Genomic DNA, 25,544 nt, shown 5'->3' with positions numbered 1-25,544 from the left:
TCTTAAAGTGCTTTTTTAAATGTATTTGTTAAATGGAGGCACCAGTACCATGAGATGGTTTTGTAATGAATTTAATTATCTATACTCCTCTAGGTCGCTTGCCCAGAAGCATCTGCTGGGTGAATCAACTCTCTCCCTCTCCAGTGGAGGTAGAGGACACAGCGTTTGCCTCGTGTTCCTTCCTGCTGACTCGGCACGCTGTGACGAGAGACACGAGACGAACAGAGGCCAGTGACACTCAGGCATCTGAGAAAGAGCTAAAGAAGCGACTGCAGCACGTTGTTTTTTTAGCCGCTGTGAGTAATTAATCATCATCGGGGTTTTGTTTTTCGAGTTGAGAATTTGGAGGCGATGCGAAGAAATGTTTTCACACAGACAGACGGAGGACGCAGGAAATAAATAAAATACATTTTCTCAAAGAGCCATTATGAACAATTAACTTTAGCTGTCATAACTAATAGTCCTGCCTACGCCTGAGAAAGTTCTCACACCGCACATTTCCCTGTGAGAAAAGTAAACACAGTGTTTGATAGCCATGCCCGACGATCAATTACGCTGTTTGTCAAGAAAATTCAGAGCTGCCAAGCACAAATTATATAACAATTCAGTTTCTTAGGAAAATATGATTTTATAGCATCATGAGTGTTGACAGATCCTCCCAGAATCATCTGTTTCACTGAAATACCCATACTCATGGGTTATTATTTCTCACCGCAGAGAAACAACGTCGTCTTAGGGGCAGTTTCAGCATCCTGGGTCAAGACTGGGACACCGAGCTAAGGCATGTAGATCCAGAGGCTCTTTGACATCTGATAAGGGCGGGAGAGCTGAATTGATCCCGATCTTAAATTTTCCTAAGCTGAGGAGATTGTGGAGATATCTAACTCAGCCTCTCCTGGGTCATGCACCCGTGGCCACACAGATAGGAAGTAATTTTAACTGCACTTGGAGCTGATTGCGCTGAGTTGGTCTAAGGGGGTCGGAATAACGTGGAAAAAAAAAGAAAGAAAGAGACTGTCGCCTGATAAATCGGCAACAGGCTTCGTAAATGAAACAGCTTCCCTGCAGGGAAGAATCCAGACGTAGTGACTGTGCACGTATAAGAGGAATATTATTGAAATGAGGGTGGGAGATCCCGGGATCTCAGTGCGAGCGCCCTAACATAACCTCCTCAGCTGAGGGACGATGACATAAACATACAAACAAGCAGAAAGGCACCGTCCTGTCTGTGGAAGTAGCCATAAACCCTTAGAGGCAGAAAAATCTTCGGTTTGTTGTTCTGGGACGCAGGACGTGCCACTGTTTACTCCTCAATCCGGCGCAGACTCTTCTGCGGTGCTAGCGAGCCGAGCGTGGTGTCGTTGGTTTTTCCAGATAGGCCACGAGTGGAGCTCCTCCTTCAGGGAGCGTAGCTCCAGTGTGGTGATATAACGCCGCAGATACTAATTCAACTCAAACGGGGACAAAGATGCTGTTGTCGTCGGCCGGCTCCAGTCCAAAGAGCTCTGTCGTGATCAGAATCAGATGTAACGGCCCAAAACGTTTTCTTTATGAGTGTCAGCGAAGGGAGGGGATCACAGTGCGATCAGCATCATTGCGGTTAGTGATGATGACATCGAGAAATTTGGTTTGATTCACTATTTAGGATTCAAATTGCGAGGAGAGGTTTTGGTTAGAGAGCGACTACTGCCCGTTATAAATCTGTTTCTCATGGGCGGCGTAATGGCGACATGCCACGACCGCCACCCACGCACATACTTAGCTCCCGTTTGAAAATCACACGCAGCAGCTTTAATTGTCTCTCTTACAGGAGGCGAGCTTTAACGATGCCCCTGTCCGGTTTGTTTTACAGAGGTGCCTGCTGAATGGAATCTTATTGAAAACATGTTTCAGTGTAAGTGTTCTGTGTGCGACCACCAGCTTTGTGCGAGTGTGTGTGAGCGAGCACACGTGTGTTTCTTTGAGCATGTTCTCCACAGGTTAGGCCAGTGTGTGAATACGTGTGTGTGTGTGTGTGTCGCTAAATTTGAAAAGACAGCTCCTGCCGCTGCTCAATAAATGGATCCAGTTTGCTCAAACACAATGTGAAGATGACGCAGTCACTGATGGAAACTCGAATAGAATAAAAACAGACATATTTTAGACGTGATGAGAAGCAGCAGTTGTGGCACTTAGAAGCCATTTTTTGCTCTCCACCCTGGGAGGGGAGCGCTGGCTGGGCGGGGCTTGTGCGTAAAGACACGGGTCACTGTTGAGTCACCTCATTAAATATGAATCAAATTAAATTTGCAGACGTCAAGCAGCGAAACGGGGAATCTGTCGTCACCGCTGTAAACGTCTCGAACAAGCTGTGTCTGTGGTTTTCTTCGGTCAGACGTAATTTGACAAAAGTTGTACGACCAGATTTGTGATTTTTAGCACATTAGTGCACTGGCATGGTCGAAGGCAAATTGTTAAATTTAGCAGTTGCTGCTTGTGCTGCCAGATTCAGCTTCTGATTGTTAACATAAAGATGAACAACGCATCTTTACAGCTTCCCACTGTGCAAACTTTAAACCAGAGTCAGATTTGGGTCGAAAGTCGCCTGCCTACGTTACAGCGTCATCACGTGAAACCAGTCTAGTCATCCGTCTCAGCTGTCAATCATGACATATTTCCGTGTTTTTATCACAAAACAACTAGTTAAAAGAGAAACATGTAGTTCAACTATTTTCGTCTGGCCCTTGTCCCATCCACTTACATGGAAGAGACGGGGTTTACGACCCACACTGAGATGCTTTGGCTTCACTTTTGGCAGCAGTCATGTCATCCATCTTTGTATACAGTCTATGGACGACATCCTCCAGTGCTATAGAGACAAAACGCGTTACATCAAAACCAAATTCACCAGAACAAAATAGTCAGTCTAGCGAATATTCGTGTTGAGAACAACCTGAAAAGATTCCCGTCCCATCTGCTAACGTGGAACAAACCCAAAAGGTTCACTTCTACATCTCTCCTGAACGGAGGAAATATCTTTGCTGTGTGTTCTACGTGTATAAAAGTACAGTTTACAACACGTCACATGTGTACACACTTTAATTGCTTGTGTGTGTGGAGGAATCGAATTTGCTCGAATATGTTTTCCTTGAGACATCACTTCCGTTGACGTGAAGCTAATTACCGACTGGCATGTTGTGCAAACGGTTGTTACACATGTTCGACTGGCCTGTACATGCCCCCTTGAAATAACACACACACACACACACACCATGTAGTGTGCGGCAATTACACTTGACACTAAACTTTATCTCTTGGATTTAAGAGTCGTAAGAAGTTTATGAGACACTGAACTTTTGTGATTCTTCCATAAATATTTACAATGTTGCTTTTCCCCCGATTTTGTCTTAAACAAAATCTTATTGGTTAAAACATGACATTGACTGAATGTTTTGAATGATGTCTCTGCAAAATGCAAAGTCCATAAGGTGATGATTAAGCAAGGAAATGCTTTCTGCCTTCAGAACCTTGGAGCTGGCTGTGGCTGTTTAGAATTGTTTGTTGACAACCCTGTTTCCTATCCTCCGCACCTCCTGTTGTCCCGCGCACATGTGGTTGGCTCGCCTCGCTACATGCCTGGCCTCAGCTGAGGGACTGAGGCTTACATGGCTCGGTAGAAGCCCCTGACCCGTGTGATGCTACTGTCCGTCTCTGCACAAGTGTCACCCTTGTCTGAATCTTCTCACAGATGCAGGGAGAGTCACAGTGACTCTTAGATCGGAGAATTTCAGTGCGATTCAGTTACTGAGATGCACTCTGGACTCTGAAGTTAACGTAGGAGGACGTCTTGGGTCTCTCCTCCGTCCTGACCCCGGCTTCTCCCTTCCCTGCTGAGACTTGCTCTCTCGGCTCGCAGGAAACACAATCCACCTTCCAAAGCCTGCGTCGTCGTCGGAGGAGCACGAAATTAGTTGAACTTGAGCTTTCCGCGTTCCTCATCCCTTCAGGCCGCCAGACATCTCTTCTGGTTTCCATTTGTTTTAAGCTATTACTGCTCATGACCTGATAAGGGAGTGGTTGGCGACGCACAAACATCCGTCTCTCTGAGTACATCCGTCATTGTCCATATGTGTTTGACTGCAGCAATAATATCCGCTCATGGAAAGGTTTGGCTAAAAAGGCCTGGATCTTGAACTACTAGGGTGACTTTATGTAACCGGGCAACAAAGGTACGAATATTATGTTTTCTCGCACTCATTAAATATGTTCTGTCTCCAGAAAAATGTTGGACTGAAGGCAGCTGAGCAGAAACACTTAAAAGACGTTTATGTGGGTTCATTTTTTGGGGAGAGAAAGTGCTTCACATGCTATGAATGTCACCTCAAGTCAGTTTCCACTGGTGCTTTATTGAAGCTTGTTTGCTTTTTGCATGACAGATACTACTGGAAAAAACACATGCATCCGTCAAACATCTCTTTACTTGCAGATGATTTACAATCCACTTTATGCGACTGTCTCTCCTGAATTTGGCAGAACATCAGTTGAGTCTGTGTTGACAGAGTCTGAGCCCTTCAAGTGGCTTGCCTCTTTAGACGACTTTCTGGCATCAGGCTTAAACAATGAGTTTGCGCTGCATGAGGCTGAAATTAGATATTTTACCGTGCGAGTTCAGAGGAGGGGAAAAGCGATCGAAACATGCAGTTCAGCCCGGAGATGTGGAATGACGATTATCAAACTTTGCTGCAGGATGCTGCTTCGGGGGTGATGATCTAAAGAAATTATCACTTGCAAGATAATCTTAATACAGTTTGCACAGAGGAGTTGCTCATGGCTGCATAAATCTCCTCTGGTGCAGTCTGAACATTTCTTCTCCCGCATTAGGACAAAGGAAGCCACTTACAGCCATTAGATACTCGTTAAAGAGGCCATGAGTCAAACTGTGTTTGAGCTCTTGCCGTTGTCTGTAAACGAATTGAATCCTGTTTCTAACACTTGTATCATAGTTGGGGCAGAACCCTGCATGGGTCCATTTTTGTAAACCCACACTCGCATAGCTCCAGACTGGTTACCCGCAATTATCTACAAGTCAAATCCAAACTCGCCTGGACCTGTGAACCCGCAACCCGACAACTGTGATTAAACACAAATGCTGCGTAATCAGGCACTCACGTCAACTGGATTGTGGCGTCCTTGTCCTCCAAGTTTTGTTCTTGGAAAAGTATCTGTCAAAATTACTGCAGCGCCTGCAGCTGTCAATGTGTTTCCTCGGCGAAGATGTGCCTAGCGAATGGCTATCAAGAGCTAATGCTATTTGGCACATTTCACAAGCAGCAAAGCCGCTGAGAACGTATTCACCACCGGCTCTTTTTGTCTCTGTGATCCGTTCATGGACTCACTAAGATATTTTTAGATGACTGAACTACCTACGATCATTTAATCAATAAGTAACGTACCGTAGTCCTCACCTGCTTCTTGTCCGTGTTTAGTTATTTTTTTACCTTTGCCCGTATCCATGAATTAAATAAATGTTTCTTCCACCGGGTGGGGGGGGTACCCGGTACCCGTGCAGGACTTCTGGTGCACCTCAGATTCGTAAAGGATCATTTACGGATTGCAGTGTGTGTGTGTGTGTGTGTGTGTGTGTGTACAGTAACGCAGGGCAGATGCTTTGTCAGCATCAATATATTTAGTTACCGTTCACGTCCCGTGTTCTTGAATTTCTTGGGAAACTTGTTCCGCGCTCGTTGCCTGAGTAAAAGCATGGCATGTCTGTTCTCTCCTGGAAAACCGTGTTTGAAAATGACATAATGACCACACATTATGGATGATGTAGTGAAATCTAATACCTTCTTCTCAGCAGTGGCACAAGTTCTCAGTCAGTTTCTGCAGTGACTTTCTGCCTTGTGTTCACAGTGAGTTTATTTGACGCTCTGAGGGAGCTTTTGTCCGTGAAATTAAAATTACACTTTGCATATAAACACTTCATTTAGCCGGTTACATTTTCAGCGCCTGGATTGTGTAACTCCCGTTCGACTCCTGCACTTCAGCGTGCGTGCTCCAGATATGACAAGCATCCACAAATAAAGAGAGGAGGGATGCGTTTTGAAAACTTTTGAATTCACGTCGAGTTTGAAGCCTTGAGGGAGGAGAGGCAGAGAGGAATGAGTGACGGCTACGCCTTCTACGCACCCTCGCAAACAAAGGAAAGTTGTGGCGGAAATCTCAAGAGTAAAGACTCCTCTTCTGTTGCAAAGCTGTGTAGACAAACCTCAACCTTCTAATTGTCTGAATTTCTCCGCGCAGACATCAGACGTCTAAATTTGGAGATTTTCCAAGCATGCACGCACAAGTCAGGGCAAAAGGGCAAAACTTTACTTTAACCCCACTCATTTCATATTTATATAAACATTAATAAATGCTTTATAACATTTATGTGTCACAGGAGTTAAAACATTAATAAACAGCCACGTTATAATAACAGTTACTTTCAGTGCTGAGTACAGTTAACAAAATAAATTGTTACGGCAACACTTGGAATATGAATAATAACAAAACAGCAAGTTCTTTCAAATATATCTGCCTTTACTTTATTCATGTACTGTACAGTATTTCATTTCCAAAGTCTCTATCATACTATATGACAATAATGGCTATCATTTACTACAAAAAGGTTGCATAAATAATTTAAATGTGGAAATAAAAAATAAATATGCAGTTCATTCTTTATGGCAGTCCTTCTTTGTGTAGAGAACAGCCCTCCCCGCCTCCCTGAACCTTCGCTCTGATACCCCACGTACCCCAGGAGACCCCACCAGGTTTGCATCGCAGCTCCCTTCTATTGTTATTTTACATTTAGAAGTCGTGGAGGGGGAGGGAAGCAAACATTTGTCAGAACGACCAAAATCGGGAAGCAATACGAGCGGAAAAACAGCGGCGTGCTGACAATATGTGGAAACATTGTGGATATTCTTCATGAAGTTGAGTCTGGTCGGAGGCGTGGCTGAGGAAGGAGGTTGTGTTGTCTGCGTTGGCACCAACTTCCTCTTCCTGTCGGATTTTAGGAGTCAATACAATGATGAAAACTAAAGAATTATTGTTTCTTTAGGTTATTTCTGTTCCTATCTTTCCTGTCGGAGTTTTTTACAGAGGAGCTGAGTGGAGGTGTCTTGAATCTTGCAGCCTAACACAACAGAAGGTTGTTTTTTTTTTGTTTTTTGGCTGTGAACGGTCGCTCGCTGCTCCGTTTGGCCCGTTCCAGAAGAATTCCAGTGTGGGCGTGTTGGAGAGCGCTCTGCCCCTAGGTAACAACACAACCACGCACAATTTTCTGATGCCTCCTACACACATGTGCACTTTTTGTGTGTGATTCCAGCAAACAGGAACTGGCTGGAGGAAATGGCTTTTCATGACCTAAATCCTAACACAGGATTGAGCTCATTTAGTAATTAAGAGGAGTCACCGGAATGCCCAGTGCCCCCTGTGGTGTTTGCGCTGAGAGAAGCTGCTTTCTCTCCTGACTCACTGCGTCTGGTCGTGGGAAACGCGCTGCTGTAACTGACAGGCCCGGTTGGGGTTGATGCAGCGTGGAGAGTGCGGTAGGTCTGTCCCGATGAGTGAGGCCTTTAGTGGATTGTCAGGGAGCTGCGTGGACCGCAGGCCTGGGCCTCTCCAAGACTGTCAACATCCCACCGCCAGAGCCCCTGAGCTGCCACCATCTCCTCCACACGCGGCCAAAAGGTGATGGATTACAACCAATTTGGAGCGGAGGTACACCTTTCCAGCTTTTCACAGAGCGGTGGTGCAGCGGAGCTCTGCATCCTCTGGATGTTTGTACAGATGGACTCGAGGGCTCAGGGAGCATTTAAATGAAATCAGTTTGAGTGGAAGAGAGAGCAGAGTCCAGGGAGGTTTTGAGCTGTTAGGGTGATCAGATACTTGTTTCATATTATCCATCCTGGTGCTACATCTCCTGACCGGTCACGGTCGTGCCGAGCCCTGGCACTGACTCACTCCGTCATGCAAATAAGCAAAGTTCACAAATATGCTCACAGGTGGCTGAAAAACAAACGACAGATGACTTAACATCAGCCCAGCAATTAGCTTATGAATTTGCTCTGTTTAAACTTGCACCTCCTTTGAAGGAGATATGTTGTTTGTGTGTAGTGTGTGTGTGTGTGTTTGTGTGTGAATGTGCTTCAGTCTTTGTCCGCGGATGCTGCAGAGCTGCATCAGTACGAGTTGCCTGTCACCGGCGTGTTGTTCTTTTTTCGCTCTTGAGACAAGCGGCTGTGCTTCTTGCTGCGTTGCGTCTTCGGCACCTCCTTGGCCTCTGATTGGTTGTGGTGGGGCCTGAAGCGTTTGCACTTGCAGGAGGTGACCGCGCGGATTTTGTAAGTCCGAGTGTTGCCGTTAGGACACTGCAGCTGGACTCTCTGCGTCCGGGAGTGGGCCGGGATGCAGCGGTATTCCGAGGTGCTGCTCCTCCACCACTTGCCACGGACAATGGAGTTTGGCATGAGATGTGCCGGCATGCACTGGCCCGAGCACACCAGCTCCCTGACGGGTTTGGCGCTGCGGCAGGATCCATCGGTGATGTAACGGGTGGAACGCAGCTCCCTGCAGCTCAGCTCCGAGGCACCTGGGTTGAGGAGCAGGATATCAGGGTTACTCTCATGGCGTCAGCCCAAAACAAACACTTTGAAGTGCCGCATGCTGGAGTGGACACGTTAACTGCTTCAGTGCTCAACCTTTTGTCACAGTCTAGAAAGTGCACTGACTTCTCGGGCCCAGTTTATGAACCGACAAGAAAACATTCATTTTCATCTGACACACGGTGAAACAGAAAAAAAATGTTCTTTCATAAATTCAACCACACAACAATGGGTGTGTTTGTAAGTCACGATTTAAGCCAATGAGATCATATCAGAGTTCCTGAATTGCATTCATGGTCTGATCATTAGCCGACGGTGGGGCTTGACAAAGAAATCCAGCTGGCAGCAATCAGCTGATAGCAAATCCAGACCAGAGGACCATTAAACAGCTCAATCAAACCTAATGGAGGTTTGGGCTGGAAGGAAAAGCTGGCATTCAGCGTTGGCCCTCAGGAAATGTATGTGGTGTCGGAAGAGTAAATAGCTGTCTGGTTATTTTAAGGCCGTGCTGCAACTGTACAGTTTTGAACACACTGGACATCTGCCAGACTGATTTGAGACAACACACTCGGCCCGTAATCCTATATCCCGGCCTCGGCTTTTTAACAGCCGTACGCTTGAGTTATTGTCCTGTGTTATTTTACAAGCAGCGTGTTTAAACAAAAGGGGGCAACGGAACTGTCGGTTAAGAAATGATACACTCAGAGAGGGATCTGTTTTCCTCTGCGGCTTTCTTGGCGAAAAGGGCTGAACAAAGGATTTATGTGAGGTGACTTCTTTTTTTTTTCGCCCCACGAGAATCTGATCTAGTGTTATTCTGTGTCCGCCACTGAAGGGACGACAGTAGGACACGGCACCAAACAGCAGGCACTGGATAGCGGTTTGCACCAGTTACCACCGTATCTAAAAAGTCAGGTTGTCTTGTTCTGCGAGCGTCGTTTTAATCCAGCCTCACATTTCCTGTTCTCCCGTCAGCCTGATTTCTAATGAGGGTGGCCTGGAAAAAAAAAAAAAGACTCAAACACACACTAGACTACTGTACAGTTGCGTGAGCTGCTCGTCTCCACAGGCAGAGAGAGACGAGCCTTGGGAGAGGACTGGAGGGAGGCCAGGCAGTGGTCAAAGCCTCGGCTGTGACCCCACAGGGACCATGAGAAGCCGTCCCAGGACAAAAGCTAAGAAGCGGATGAGGAAAATAATCCAGGAGATTTGTGCCTCCCTGTGTGAAACCCAACACATATTGCTGCTTATCCGTATGAAAACAAGGAGGACGCATTTTTTTCCATCTGCTTTTTTCCGTGAGATTTTGACTCTTAATCGTGATCTTGTTCGAGGGATGGATTTGCATCTTTGCATGTGATTTCTCATCCCGTCTCTTGACGTGTTAACTTCGTCAATAGACATAAATAAGTCTCACCAACAGATCCTGACTTGCTAATCCCCCCCGAGTCAGCCGTCTTTCTTGTAATGCACTCACTCATCTTCTCCAATCATCCCCTATTTGAGAAGCCATGAGTAAACTGTGAGAACATCGCACCACCCGTCTTGACACCGACAGAGCAAGTGTGAGATTATCCTACATGCACGGCTCCATCAGAACGTGAAACCTTTACATGGTCACAGGTGGGAATCATTCTCAAAGCCAGTGTTTTTAGAACAATCTGTGGGTTTTTCTATTTAGGACATGTTGTTGCAATCAAATAGTTATGTCGTAAGTAGAGCTTGACTAATGGTATAAAGAGAAAAGGAAATAACCTGGAAGACAAACGCCCTGATGTCTCTGTGAATGCCCCTCTTCAAATTGTATAGGGGAAGAAACCACAAGAATGTGTGTGTGCGCCGCTCTTCGCCCTCAACTTTGGCAACAGATTGAACAAGAAAACAGTTTCCCTCAGAGCAGAGCTGCTGTTAATCAGGGAATCAGTGTGAGAATTAAGTCAGATTTTTAAAAAAAGGAAAGATGGAGGTTGAATTTCAGCGTTTTCAATTCAGATTGTGTTGAATTCAAAGTGTTTTTAAATTATTTGTGATTCTAGGACCAGATTTGATTATTTTTAATCAACTGAAAAGGTCCGAATTCATTAAATAAAACTTTATTCCTTATGAGGAAAAAAAAAACTACAAAACTAAAGAACGTGTAAATGTCTCTTAGAACTATAAAATAGTAAATTTGGAGTAAACGTGTTACTGACGCACACAAACACTGAAATCAACATAAAAATATTTTCTTTTACAAAAATCGAAGTTCTAAAGATTGCAGCAGTTTGAATTGAATTTGTCCTCAAACAAATTAAATTATTTCATGTTCACTTCGCATGTGGTTTCTTGTTGAAGCCAAATGTTTCACTGACACTGACCTGAAACATGTCCTGACATTTGCGCGTAAAAAGCTTCCAATAAAACCACCGAGCCTTTGAAAACGCACTTTTACGCACGATTGATTCTCGACCTCCTGCTTTCAGGTTCCTTTCTTCCCCAACACATCCAACTTGTAAAACATTATTCTGCAGGATACTTACTGTAGGAGACTGAGTTTGCGCTTCTTCCGCCGTTTTTCGCCCTGTTATTCACAGTGTTGCTGTTATTTCTGCCGTTGCTCGCCTGTGGAATGTTTGCGTCCTCGTGGGGTGTCCGAGTATTTTCTCTGTACTCCGGTAAAATCTCCGTGGCGTCGTTTTTTAGTACCTTCCATCCCTTCACAACGGTGCAGCATCCCTGGAGCAGCAGGAGCACCGAGCTGGAGACGAGGAGGGCCACAGACACCTGCATGCTGCTCGGTCAGCGGCACAAAATGAGCCAAAGCGCACAAGGAGGTGGAAGAAGGAGGAAAAAACGCGCTGACACCTCCTCACACGCACAAGAGATAAACCCTCAGGAAGACAGAGGCGCGCACGGTATTTAAGCTTTTACGCAAGTTTTCGTCAAGACAATTAAGTGCTTACACGAAGTGGGAGGGGTGAAACCTGGGAGAAGGATTCATTGAGAAACAAGGAGGTGGAGAGAGATGGATGCGTGCGCAAAGGGAGGAGAGGAGAGTGGAGAGAGATTCGGGGAAGAATTGTCAAAGGGGGGAAATGGTGAGAATAAAATAGGAGAGATGAGAGGAGGAGAAATTATATGAAATAACAGGGGGATAGCAGGGAGAGAAGGAAATTTGATGAGAGGAAAAGAGCAGCAGTGGATGAGGAGAGGGAAATAAAATAAAAAGAGGAACAGAGGAAAGGAGCTGGAGTAAAAGAGATGGGGGTGAGGATATAAAGAGGGAAAAGGAAGTGAGGTGAGAGGAGGAGAAAGGAGGAAAGTAGGAAGTGGGAAGAAGAAGGGAGGATGGCAATGGGAGAAAGTGTGATCAAATAGGAGAGAAGGAAGAGGAGAGGAGAGGAGAGTGAGGAAAAAATATGAGGAAAATATGTTATATGAGAGGAAAGGGTGAGAATAAAATAGGGGTGATAATAAAAAGTGAGGTGAGATGAGGGAGGGATGAGAGGAGAAGAAAAATAGAGAAGAGGAAATAAGAGAAGATGGGGAAAAGGTGAGGAGGATAAAAAAAGAGGAGACAATAGTGAGGTTAAGAGGAGAGGAAGTAAAAAAGATGGGATGAAGAGAGAATAAGAGGAGAAAAGAGATGAGGTGAAAGGAGGTGAAAGGGTGAAAATAAGATGGGAGGAGAGCAGAAAAAAGAGGAGAGGAGGGAGAGTTAGGAGGAGAAAAAGGAACTGATAAAGAGAGGAGGAGAAGAGGAGACACAACAGAGGATAGATGGAAAAAGTGAGGAGAAGAAAAGGAGAGGGAGAGAAACAGTGAATGTGAAGCGTGAGACGGTGGATCTGCACATCTCACTGAGCTGTTGTTGTTGGAATTAAGTGTACAACTGCATCTTCTCCCCCTCTTAATGATTTCCGCTGCATTACGTGTCTCTAAAGCATTTAGGCTTTTTTTTTTTTTTTTTTTGTAGCTGGTTTATTTTGGACTGTGTCTCAGGGAGAAGCAGAGGAACGAGGCTGTTCCACTGCTGCAACATGCTCCTCGTACACAAGTGAATCACTGATGCCTCACGTTAATTACCCAGCGTTATACCTCTCAACAGAAACATCTTCACTTCGAACAAATCCCAACAGGGTCTCTTCTTCCACTGACCTTTTATCAACTCCTTCCTCCTCCTCCTCCTCCTGCTGCTGAGAGCGTTTTTACAGAGGAGGGAGGAGGGGGGGGGGGGGGGGGGGGGGGGGCGGGGAAGCCGATATTCTACATCCTCGTATCTGGTTTGAATAAGATAAAATGCACCGAGGACGTCGTGTGCGCTCTCCTCCAACTTCTTGGCATCCCGGTGGTTTGATGAGTGCTGACAGATGGAGGCTCTCTCACTCAAACACTGCCCTCTTGAGGGAGAATAAACAAATCCTCTGAAGGGAAATGACAGGATTAGGGTTCATTAGCATCAAAGTGGCCCGTCTCAATGTCCAGCTCTTTATGCTGAGCAAGAGGCAATTCAGAAGAAGGGCTTTAAAAGAAGAAAGAGCCAGGGATAGGAAGGGGATTATCTTGGTCAATATCGTCTCTTTGACACATGTTGTACCCATTCATTTGTGGTACAGAGATGCCTCCATAATCATACGTGCCGGCCTCATGTCCACCCAGATTTATTCAAGCCTTAAATCAGGGTTTGTAGCTGCAGCCAACTGGTCGTCCGTGGGATAACACTAAATTCAAATAATAACGTTGTAAGATGAGGCCTAAACAGTGTTGGTTTATCAACAACATTATTATTTTCTTCCGAAGGAACAACAGAACCGTTGGTTGTGGTCGACTGTCTCGTTAAGTTAAACGACAAAGAAACGACTCTGAGGCTTTGAGGAATTTCGATTGTCACGTTCGATTATTTTCTTTTGTAGTTTTACCACGAAAATAAATTGCATCCCAAGTGTTTAACCGTTGGTTTAAAAAATAACTCTTCAGTTTTTTTTTTTTATGGTTTTGGTTGTTGGCTAATAAAACATTATTGAGCTAGAAGCTATTTATTTTGAAAGTTGTTTTGTTTTCACATGTTAGCACATGATTACCGACCATATGTCTGCAACACGGGCCGAGCAACATTGTCATTAATGTGGAGTCATTTTTTGGAGCCAGTTTCCACTTCACAGTATTTTTCAAGCTCCTTTTGAAAAATATTGCACATTTCAGAGGATTCAGTTGTAGCTGCAATGAGCTGAACATGGCTGCACGCGTGTTAGGGTTAGCGTGTTAGCTTCGTGACAGTTGCACATTTGGTCGGTCATTGTGACCGTTGGAACAATGTTTACATTAGCCGGCTAGCCATTGTTAGTAAAACCCGGTTCATAATAACGCATAACATGGAATTGCACTCATCTTAACAGCGTAGCAACACGTCCACAGACGGTTATTGGAAGATACTATGAATACGACAGTAAGAGGCGAGGCTCCTCCAACCCTCCGAGTCGACTTCAGGGGGCGTTCCAGTTGGAATGGTGTTAATGAGGAGCCGTAAATGTAATTGTAAAATTGGGTGTTAATTCTGTGTTGGTTTGTTTGTAGGACCAATAACATTTGACTCATTTTAATTTGTTTCGTAAGAATATTTGGTAAAAGGAAACTTTAACTCTCGTAGAGCGACGGTTTCTTTCTGTTCGCCGTCACACGTACAGGTAGAGCCGGGGACCCGGAGGGAGGCTGCATAGTTTCGGAGTGCGTGCGCTGCGCTGAACTTTGTCATAAAGAATTAAATGTTTTCAAGCTGAGATCTGGCTGTTCACTAATTCTTCTTCAGCCATATTTTATGACATTGGCAACAACTCGTATGACGCTGAAGAGCTTGTGGGAAGATGTTAGCAGTGTTAATGAGCGGTATGGTCCTGGGTTCTTGGCTAATGTTTGCCAACATGTGGAAAACATGCGGACACATTTCACACGGGATGTGGCGGCTGCTTGGGAATGATCCACCGATCAGTGCAACTTTAAAAATGAGCAGGTATTAAAGCTACGTTTGATTTGATTTCATTACGTTTAGGCAGGAAACTCCAGCTCCGGTTCACTGACGGACGCCTGTTGTCTGAAAGACGTAAAGAATTGTTCATGTTTGTGTTGATTTGGCTGCTGATGTAACTTTGATAAATTCTGATGTTGAGCATGATTCTCCTTCCACGAGCCAAGGGGTTCATAAGTAACTAGAATAGACAGCTCTTCCCTCCTATTGTCTTCAACCTTCCAGCTCTGAGGTTGTGCCAGAATGTTTTTTGGAGAGCGATGGATGGTCCCACTGTCGACACAAAGCCAGCTCTGATTACAGACTTCTCGCCGACATTGCGACGGATGTCAGTCACAGTCTTAATTTAGAACTCTCTGGGTTTCTGTATGGAGCCCTCGGGCCCCAGCGCAGTGTTTTCCGTCATGATAACAGTACAACGAGGCCCAAATAACAATCAGATGCTCACCAGATTGCAAAAGAGCCTCCAGCACTGCAGAGTGATTTTTTTTTTTTTTTTTTTTTTATGGAAATAGAGAAAAACTGTTTTCAGTCCATAAACGAACGTCTCCAGCTCCTTGTGTCCCAGTGATTCATCGCACACGTTCAAGTGCTCGATCGCACAGGTGAGAAACAAATTCTCCCTTAATTTCAGCACAGTTACGGGCTCGTGAAACTAAATACGGACATTGTGAGGAAACGCTGCGATATTTAATTGAGTTTGAGGGTAAATTATTCAGAAAGTGTCTGCTGCAATTATGCAAAATGACTTTGACCTTCTGGTTTTTCCACGCCGACCCCCAGAACGACGTTATAGTCAAAGCTTTATGAATGTGAGCAAGTGATGCATTGTATGAACTGTGACCCTCGCCACGCTAACATCAGGTAACAGGGATCATTGTGAGGAAATGTTTTTTAGCCTCTCAGTTGGAAAATATTTTTTTCCCCATGTCATTATGGCTGAGTGTTTTCATTACGAGTCTCTGGGCTGAGTAAACTTCACATTACATTTCAGGTAAATCTGTCACATTTCTTTTTTGTGTTTTTGTGTATTTTATTTGACAATTGTACATTTCTTCTTTTCCGGAAAAGTCCTGTTTATATTTGTCAAAGATCGGTATCACGAAAGGACTGTGCTATGGACACTCAGCTATATTTACTGTAGTATTGCTATTATTATTTCCCTATATTTAAGATTACAGATTAAGTTACAGGCTCTATGTCTACATTCAGATTATTATCCAGATTTTATTGTATCTTAGTTGAACCTGAAATGTTTTCTCACCCAAACTTGCCCTTTTCATTCTGTATGTATTATTTCTATACGTTAAAGTGAAAGTATCACTGGACTAAAATCATCTTAAACAAAAGTGTATTTTTATGTTCGTGATTTCTTCACAGAATCTAAAAATCGTGACTCCAAAGAGGACTGAAGTTGATGGATTGTTGTGTGTTGACTCTGGACGTACATGAAAGTGTTTCTGCTCTGCATCACTTTGTATATCCCACCGTGTGACGGGCTACCTCCCTCCGCACTTTCCAGCAACTCACACCACTGATTTATCAACCGCTCGTGTACGCACGACTCTTTCCAGAACCAAATCTGTGCATTGTCGCATCGTGAAAAAAATAAATCGACGTTCAGCTGGAGAGAATTGTGAAGGAATAAAGTCACAATCCGCTTTTTAATGCAACAGATTGAGGACACATGAGAAAGAGAAGAGAAGATTATAAAATGGATGATTTCAGGATGGTGCCAGTAATTTGTATTTTCGTTTTCTTGACTTTGAGCCGTTGGCACAATGCGTTCGTCTGCTCGCAGTTTCTCCAGAGGAGCGGGGGGTCACGCAGAGTTGACCGTCTGCTGCCGGCGAGCTCTCGCTGAGACGTGATAAGCCTAGGAGTCCAAAGTGGGATTCTTCTTCCACTCTGATCTTTCATGTGGTTTCCACTCGGGGAAACCGGGAGATTTAACCCTGGCTGTTATAAATCAGAATCCAGCCATTTCCATTGTTTGTCTTTGGGCTTTTCAGAGAAGCATCAAAATAGAAAGTACGCCCATTGAAACAGCCTCGCAGCCAAGGAGAGGGAGCTGTGGGAACTGGTCTGGCCAGACCTCAGAGACCACACTAAGCTGTCTGCTAACCACCCCGAGCCTCTCAGCACACCGCTCACCACCGGCACGCTGCCTGCCAGCCGGCCGCAGGTGCTATTCTTAGCAGCTGGAGAAATTAACCGACAAATTATCCGCTGCACAAAGTAGATGTTTGCGTGTCTGTAACACACATGAACACAAAAACAAAGTGTCTTGTGTGCATCACTGTGTCTTTAAGTCACATCTAGGACAATGCATCTTCAGGCTCTGTTGTTAAGACCCACAGTGCATCGTGAGTCAAAGAGTCAGGTGCACGGTTCAAACAGGTTGTTCTTGGTCTCGTGACAAACCTCCAACCAAGGCCCGATAGTTAAACAAGAAGGTAACGACAAATTCCTGGATCTGGAGCCGCACCGAGCTTTAATGGGTTCGTTCCTCACCCATAACAAATCCTTCCACCTGGGCTGCTGTTGTAATGAGCAGATTTAGATTTAAATTTAAATTTAGAAGTATACGTCTCCTTTAACTGTTTTAGTTCAGTCAAGCACAGTACTGCGATGTACTGTGATGTACTGTGATGTACTGTGATGTACTGTGTGCTGGTTATATGTTACATATACATTTAACACTGTTCAGGTGCCAAGAGAGTGATTGACAAGTATTGCAGCAAGCTGTAAGAAGAAAAAAAAAAAAAAAAAAAGCTCCGTCTTCAGAGAATATCAGTGGAAGTGATATATGTAGGTGTAAAAATCTGCTGCTGCTCCACTGCGACGCCTTCACATTTTCTCTCACTGTCAAATCCCCCAGAATACTTTGCGAGGTGTGTAAATTAAGCATGAAAGCACAAGCAGGCTGAGCTGCCTTCCCTGGCGAGAACTCGCTCCGTCTCTTTCTACGGAGAATCAGTTGCAACTTGACGTTCTTTTTACGAGATTAATAAAACAAGATAACGGGCGCGTGAGAATAACCCGGCGCTCGTGTTCCTTAATCTAATAAAAGGTTAATTAAAAGCAGAGGCGATTAAAGGCGGTCGTGCCTCGGCTCGTCGTTGAAAGGTGCTGCAGCTCGACGTGAGCTCCAGGCCCACCCACCGTGCAGCTTCTGGAGAAAGTCCAGCCATTTTGTTTTGTGCTGAAACGCTGCTCTCATGCACCTCTTCACAGTTTGACCACACGTGTGTTACTCATGATCGAAACGCTCGCATGCATCGAAGATATGATTGTTTTCGCCGTGCGGCCAAGAGGATGTGGCAGCAGAACATTCATCTGCTTCGCTTTGGAGACTGATTACTTCATGAAAAGGACCCAGGGTGGATCCGTGTACACAGAGGAGCGCTGTGTGCTGATGTGATGTAAGAATATATAACGTGTACTACACAGTCCTGCGCATATATTTACAAAGAAGAAGTCTTATGTACTCATGACAGCTTTATGATTTCTCACGAACAGGACACAACTTCACTTCCTCTAAAAACTGAAAAGCTGCTTTTTTAGAATAAACGTAAAAAAAACCTTCAGGATGACTCAGGTGAACTTTTCCAAAAAAAAACGTGACTTACAGGAAAATAACGCTCTTATTAATGAGCTGCTGCAGCGTGGAGCTCAACGAGCGACTGTGTTATGAATGTGAGGCAGTTAACTCTGAGCAGGTGATGCTAAGTGAGTGGCACAGCCCATCTGGAGCAGCTTAAATTAAACGTAGCACTCAAACGTAAAGACCAGAGCAGGCACAACAGGTCGAGCACTGAATAATCCAGTGTTTTCTATCTGCACGCTTACATGAAAACTTATTTTCTGTGGTGGCGGCTCAGGGGAAACTTTCATTTCATCACTGAAACTCCGCGTCGTGCTCACGGAGTGAAATAATGTACTTGTGGTGACACAGCGGGTTGATAATGTGCAGCGCTTTGCAATTAAGTGTGGCTGCAAAATCTGTTTTACAGTCGCAAACGAGGCCTGCGTTTCAACAATGTCGCCCGAATACTTTCCACAGCAATTAAACGTCCCTGTGCAACCGCAGCCACCAGATCCCAATGATGATGTTTTTGCTTATGGATGAGTTCCGGACATTGTTCCTTCCGCAGTAATCAATCGCTTCCCCCTAAACTGTGTCTCCTTGTTTCTCCACCTCTGAAGTCTTCATCTCCGACTCGTGTCTTTGCCACGGCAGCTTTTATCCTCATATCTGCGTGGGTTTGATGTCTAAACACTGGACCCTGCAGGACCCTGCAGGACCCTGCAGGACCCTGCAGGACCCACGTGCGCACACAGCAAGTGCAGTAAAACAAGGCCTGAGGGACGGAGATGAAACAAGCAACACCACCACGGGCACAGGCACTTGGAAGAGGATCTGAGGATCGCTCAGCTCCAGAGCCCATTCTCTCCGTCTCCCTCGCTCTCCCTTGTTCTCAGTATTTCCTAATAATTAGTGCTGCGCCGCAGATGTGCATTTCTCCCTTTTCGCCCTCCTGTAATTCCATCCTCTCCACCCTCCTCCGATGTGAATGTGGGATATTAGGATGAGGATTTAAAGGGAACATCATATGCTTTCTATTTGATAAAGCCATTAAAAGAGAGACCAAAGTTGAAAGAGGAATCGCCCATATGAGGAGGGAAAGAAAAAAATTATAGGCAGGCATATTTGAGGACTATAATCATATTTTAAGTAGTTTGATGAACACTAAAGACGTGGGAGGAAAAAGAAAAGAAAAATGCGATCGACTTTGGAGGTTTGGAAATCAATGCGGACATCAGAGAGCCTGGAGCAAATGAGTCAACAAGCAATAAAAGTTTCAAAGGGGACTGATAACTTCATATTCATTAGATTATGGTTGAAACATTCAGGTTTCGTTGAGGTAAAAATATCTGCAACTGATTGGAAATCGTGTTTTGCACCAATGACTCATTTCCCTTGATAAACAAGAATCAGCGGCTACATTATTCACACACGATGAAAGACTCTGAGCAACGAGACGATGAGGCAGGGAACGCTTTCATCTCCGGGAAAAACAAGACAAAGTCTGACATTTTGAAAACGATGGTAATATTTCCTAACCTGAATCAATAATTAAAGTGCCACCAGTGCACGTGACTGCCAAACAGGAAGTAGTCTGCGTGGATTCCGGCCTCGGCTATAAATATTTAAAGCTGCACATAGCTGGAATAAATGGCACCTCATCACACAGAGGCCTGCGAGCATTATTGATGAGATTTCAGAAACAAGCCTCCTGGATTCCTTCAAATAAACGGCAGAGGGGGACCTATAACCTGCCACAACACATAATCCCTCCATTTTGCTCCAGCTACTTCCTGGCCCTCACGTCTCCCTGGTGGAAGCTGTACCTGGCATATTTCTCCGTCAGAATCAGACACCAGTTACGGACGTACGGGCCCAGAGGTCTGGGCTTTTAAAGCAGGGATCCTGTTATTTCGATACGTCCGCCGTTTCCCCCCTTTTCTTACCACATCGATTTGAAATTCTCAACTCGTTGCGATGGTTTGAATCCAGCCAGAGCAGGGAGGAGGTCCCTGGTTTACTGGGGCCCCCTGAGGGACCACACAGCTGGCCTGCGGTAATTGCCGTGCGAGGGGACCGCGGTGGAGGGAGAAGGTATAAGAGAGTGAGTCAGATTGGTTTGAACCTCCTCGCTGACCCTGCTGGACGTCACGCTGCGTGAGCGCTCCATCACAGGTGTGCCGGTCCAGGCTTGTGAAACATAAAATAGCATTTGGACGCTCTTCCTCTGTTCTCCTCTCGCTCTGTCATCTCATTCCCACTCCTGATGTCATTCCTGACTTTCTCTGACTCCCTCTGTTCCTCTCTGTTCGTCTATTTTTGTCATTTGTCCTCACGGCCGGGGTTTAAAGTAGAGTGTGAGCGGGTGTTTGCCTCCATCTAGTGACAGAGAGGTGCAGCGGCACAAGAGAACGGAGGTCTGTGCTTCCTGTGTCGTCATTGTTCCACTCTGGTGCGTTCAGGTGCTTGAACTAAGGGTTTAACTGTCAGGACCCTGAGGTTCGATAATTCCTGAGATTAAACTTTCCAGAACTTAACTGGTTTTTAAATCACTGTTTAAAACATGATTTTAAGGGAAAGACTTTTTTAACTGGTTTGTTTTTATTAATATTTTTTTCATAATATATATATTTAATTCAGCACGTTTAACCTTGTTTAGATAAGGGCTATAGAAATAATTTATTATTGTTATTTCTGATTATATAAGTCAGAATATGAAAAGACATGGACACGGTTTAAGGGAATTTATTTAAGGTCATTCTTTTAATTTTGATTGTCTCATACTGAGGTCAGCCTAATAATGTGGAATGCATAAAACTGAATAATTGAGCATGTCTGTCTTTGTGCTGTTTTTCTTTTGGTGTTGCTGACACCAAACTTTCAAAGAGCGGGTTTGACAACCTGACACCGGGGCATCTGGGAAAATATAAATAGACTGGTTTAAAATATAAAAACCATTTCATATGCAGTTTATAAAACTCAGATCTTTTCTCTGTACACTGAGAACAACGACTTTGCAGATACTCTCAGCTCCTCAAATCCAAATCATTGTGTTTTCTGGTCGTCACAATAATAAACCACACGTGATAAGATGTTAATACTTCAGCCATTTATTTCTTTAACATAAGAGAGAAGGAACTTCTCCAAGGTAAGAAAAACAACATTGCAATTTAAAATCAAGTGCACTTCAACAATGTCTCGTTCTGTAAGGGAGCCGTCCCTTTCCTGCTGCGTGAAGTGAGATACACCAACTCAAAAACTCTCTGAACAATCGCTCTCTACTGTAAGGCTTTGGGTGGGGTGTTGTGTCTCTACTGCCGTCGTGTGTTCGTCGAGATGTCGGCGGCGGCGGTGACGAATGGATGTGTAACCCATGAACAGCCGGTCCTACACCGCAACAGCTTCCTCTGCGACATTCGTACATGAGCAGCAATGCAGCGAAGACGTCGACCGTGTGACGGACTCTGAGGTGAGTCGGGCAGTGGGCTGATTTGTGCTAAAACTCCTGCTTTAAGCCGTTTATAAGAATGGGAGCCAGGAGACGATGACAGATCTGGAGTCAGCACTTTACCTGGGCCAAACAGTGATTTCCGGTGTTTGTTTGAACGCCCTCAGGAGAACCAGATGAACGGAGCCCATTGCATCATGGACAATTCGGATAAGTTCAGCCAGATGGGTTTCCATGATGTAAGATATCAACTGTCATTTACGGAGAGGGTTTTAACGTGTCAGGCCTTTTGCCTACTTCAGCGCAGATGGCTGAGCTGCACCTCATGGGAACGGAAATCACAGGAAGTGATTTGTAAGTCAATTTAATGTACTTTTCTGTGATAAAGAACACAACTATACCTGGCTCAACGCTGAATGGTTTCAATCCCCCTCTCTGCTCCGGTAACTCAGGTTTAAACAAGCACCATAAATGAATCACAATTACAGTCTGGCCCAGGTCTGGCTACTATTACGTTATAACTCGTCCTAAAAACAACATGGACGAAGACAATTAGCTGGAGAAGTAGGTCACAATCACGTGTGTGGACATCTCGGTTTCCAACGGTACAAAAAAACTCACCTTCTTTATTAGAAAAAGCAAAAATAATCAACGTAGAATCAGCTTAAGTCCTTGCAACAGGACAAATCTAAAGAAAACGTCAAGAGAACGCACTTTCAACGCTGAACATACACAACCAAACAACCTGTATACTGTAATAGGCAAGTTATGACAGTAAAATGCAGCAATCCACATTTGCTTTAGTGCGTGTTACATACTCAGTATATATAACAATATACATCAATGGCATTTCACGTTTGACATTCTCGATAATACATAAATGTACCTGGAGTATAACCCACAAAGTGATGCTGGTACCTTGTTCAAAGAAACTTTATACTGACGTTACATTTCACATATAGAGAAGAAGAAAAAACATGGGGCTGGATCGTAACTATGTCGTTCAGCAATTAAAAAAGAAACTTGTGCAAACCACGAGATTTGTTGAACAGCAGGTGGCAGTGTTTGTCTGTTACTCGATGCATAAACTAGACTTGAGCCAGGAGAGAAGCCATAATAGAAGTTTTCCGTTTGTTACTACCGTCCGTTTGTTTACGAATTTACGATTCGTGAGATGACGTTATCAAGCTGTTACGGCAAAACGTGTCATTTAACTACAAATGAAAAGAAAACACAAATATAGAAATAAATGTTTTCTGCTTTGTTTGATCTGTAAAATGAAAGTTTTCACATCAGCAAACATAACAGCTGATACCGACCAATATATCTGTGAAAGGCTCATATTGGTCCGTTTATCAAGAAATCGCTCGGGCTCTGTGAAACCACTTTTACGACTTTGCAGAAAACTTCTACCATGGATACCTCAGGAGCCTAAAACCGTCGATGGTTGAATCAATAAGCAGGTTGGTGCAGGCAGTTGATGCTATAAAGTACGTACCCTCATCCTGGACCGAATTCAAAGACGCACTGACTGTCAAACCAAACAGGAAGTTACCCAACTGTATAGAGCTAGTTGTTGCTTTTCGTGTTTTCAGAAGGAGGGCAGTATTGTAGAGCAGATGGAAACATTCAGATGAGTGAAACCCCAGTTCATTTATAAGACTACGCATCCAATCGTAAACACGTACATATGGCGTCTGCACAATACGGTCGGTCACTTGGCACAATCTTGGTGTGTGTGTGTCGTTGGGCTCAGAGGTCAGTGGTTCTCTGTCTGTAGAGTATTCTTTGTTTTATCGTCTATTTAAAAAAGGGCCGACTTCAGTGTTTGTGTGTTTTGGGGTTCGTGATGAGCTGATGGGAAAATACAGAGGGACACATGCGCTGAGGGACGCTTGACAATGGTCTCAGATCTCTTAACTCGTTTCAGGAATCCCAACCAGAGGAATCGGGTGTTTGAGTGTTTGTAATGTTACAGATCTGAGAGATTTTCAAGTGTGTGAGATGGTTAAGTGACTGCATCCTGCTTAACATGAGCGAATCACTTAAAAAAAACAAAAAAAAACTGCATTGAAATGTGAAGTGTAGCTGAAGAATCCCTTTGTTCTCAAAGCCACGTTCCGACCTGGTATTCACATCCGTCAGGATCACGACTGGACAGCGTCGAGTTCAGGTGTGAACCGACTTGTGATCGGATCTTTCAGGACGGACGTTAATACCTTGTGTGAACGGGACCCTGGAAAACTCCAGTCAGGACAGAAAAACAAATGTTCTGAAGCAAAACATGAGGAGATGATAGCATGAGCGTATCCTTTGCCGTGATGACGCAGTGAGGTCATACGCAGGACAATCTCGGGACCTATCATCTGATGACGAATCAGCCTCTGGGGGCGACGACGTTCACTCTCTGCGTTCACTGTTTGGTCCGTCGAGCTTGTTAATAACTGCGTATGAATGAAGATAGATTTTTAAAAAAGCTGATGGCCGATGCATTTTGTTCGATGAGTCCCGCCTCTTTTGCTCTTTCGCCGTTTAGCTGCAGGCGACCAAGGCCCGCTGCAACGTGATTGGTTAACACCAGAATCGGAAAATCCAGAAGAAGCTTCCGGCCCCCAAATCTCGTCCCTCAGCCACAGACTCTGCGGCATCAGAGCGTTAGAGATCATACGCATGATAACCCGTCTGCATCCTGTGCTGCCACCTGCATCTGGCTAGCTATGGTGACTGACTCTGCGGTTGCCATGGAAACTTAACCCCCCCCCCCCCCGCTGAGATCGCAAAACCCCCCTCTGCTGCGGTCAGCGAGTTTTGCACAATTGCGATAGTTAAATAATATCACAATTACACAGAACACTTTACATGCACATCATATCTGAATATCAATGCACATGTAACTCACTGTGAAACAAAGTAATGGAGTACTCTGTGATGTCATATACAAATATTATATGATATATTAGGACATACTGACAATACCTACACGTTATAGACACATTGCTCATACATTCATATATGTCAACACTTAAATATGTATATACAGTATACATGTATATATTCATATGTATACAGATATATATCGAAGGAGGAATAAATAGTGCCATTAATGAGGTGAGACAACCTAGTTTCCGTTTTTCTCTCTGGTCACACAAACGCTCCAGGCTGTTTATTCTGGAGGAAGTTTGGATGTGTGGCTGTTTTCAGTTGTAATATTCAAACTGAAACTGACTCTGACTTTCCATCTCACAAACCGTCTCCAACAACAACGCTGTCGTGACCCCGGTGCAGGATTTCAAAAGCACTCCGTCACTTCCCCCCTCCCCGGCACTAGGTCTAGTTTACAGTATTACGCCCAGTACTAAATACAATGTCGCTCAAAATGTACTGTTGGACTATATGTAACAACTACAGCCTGAATAGTCATATTTATATGTGATTACATTCTATATATCTGATGGGAGTATTGACATATATTGCAATGCTTTAGTACGTACAAACGGAAAAAAAAAAGGCTTTGACCCTGTGTGTGTGTGAAAGTCGGGCGCGACGCACACACACACTCCTCAGGGTGGGACATGTTGTGTATGGACCTCTGACAGACTGCGTGGATGAAACAGTGTCGGACACCGGCCGAATGTCGGGGAACTGGCAGTGGACGACTCTCTGGCGTGATGACTGGAACTTCCAGGTGAAGGTGGGGGCGACATCCTTCTGCTTTTAAAACTACAGGCCTCTAGTTTGAAGGTGGTTGACGGACAAAATGATTTTCCACACGGGGTACACGACACTGGTGAGTCGCTGTTTCCGAAAGTTCAGGCTTCATCCACACCAATAAAAATTCTGTTTTAAAACATCCTTCTTACGATCTCCGTCCACGCT

General features: G+C 44.6%; 1 protein-coding gene across 1 annotated transcript; it reads right to left on the bottom strand.

The window, feature by feature from the left end:
* Positions 1-6,766: 6,766 nt before the first annotated feature.
* On the bottom strand, positions 6,767-11,712 carry sost (sclerostin). The gene is made up of 2 exons (XM_020109582.2): positions 11,150-11,712; positions 6,767-8,617 (listed from the first exon to the last, which is right to left on the bottom strand). Exons 1-2 carry the CDS (start codon positions 11,397-11,399, stop codon positions 8,208-8,210), a joined length of 660 nt encoding a protein of 219 aa, XP_019965141.1. The 5' UTR covers positions 11,400-11,712; the 3' UTR covers positions 6,767-8,207.
* Positions 11,713-25,544: the final 13,832 nt, after the last annotated feature.

This window comes from Paralichthys olivaceus, chromosome 21 (genome assembly GCF_024713975.1).
Source record: "Paralichthys olivaceus isolate ysfri-2021 chromosome 21, ASM2471397v2, whole genome shotgun sequence".
In the NCBI taxonomy this organism is placed as follows: domain Eukaryota; kingdom Metazoa; phylum Chordata; class Actinopteri; order Pleuronectiformes; family Paralichthyidae; genus Paralichthys; species Paralichthys olivaceus.
Note: the sequence above shows the minus strand (reverse complement) of the source record. Positions and strands in the feature narration are given on the sequence as shown.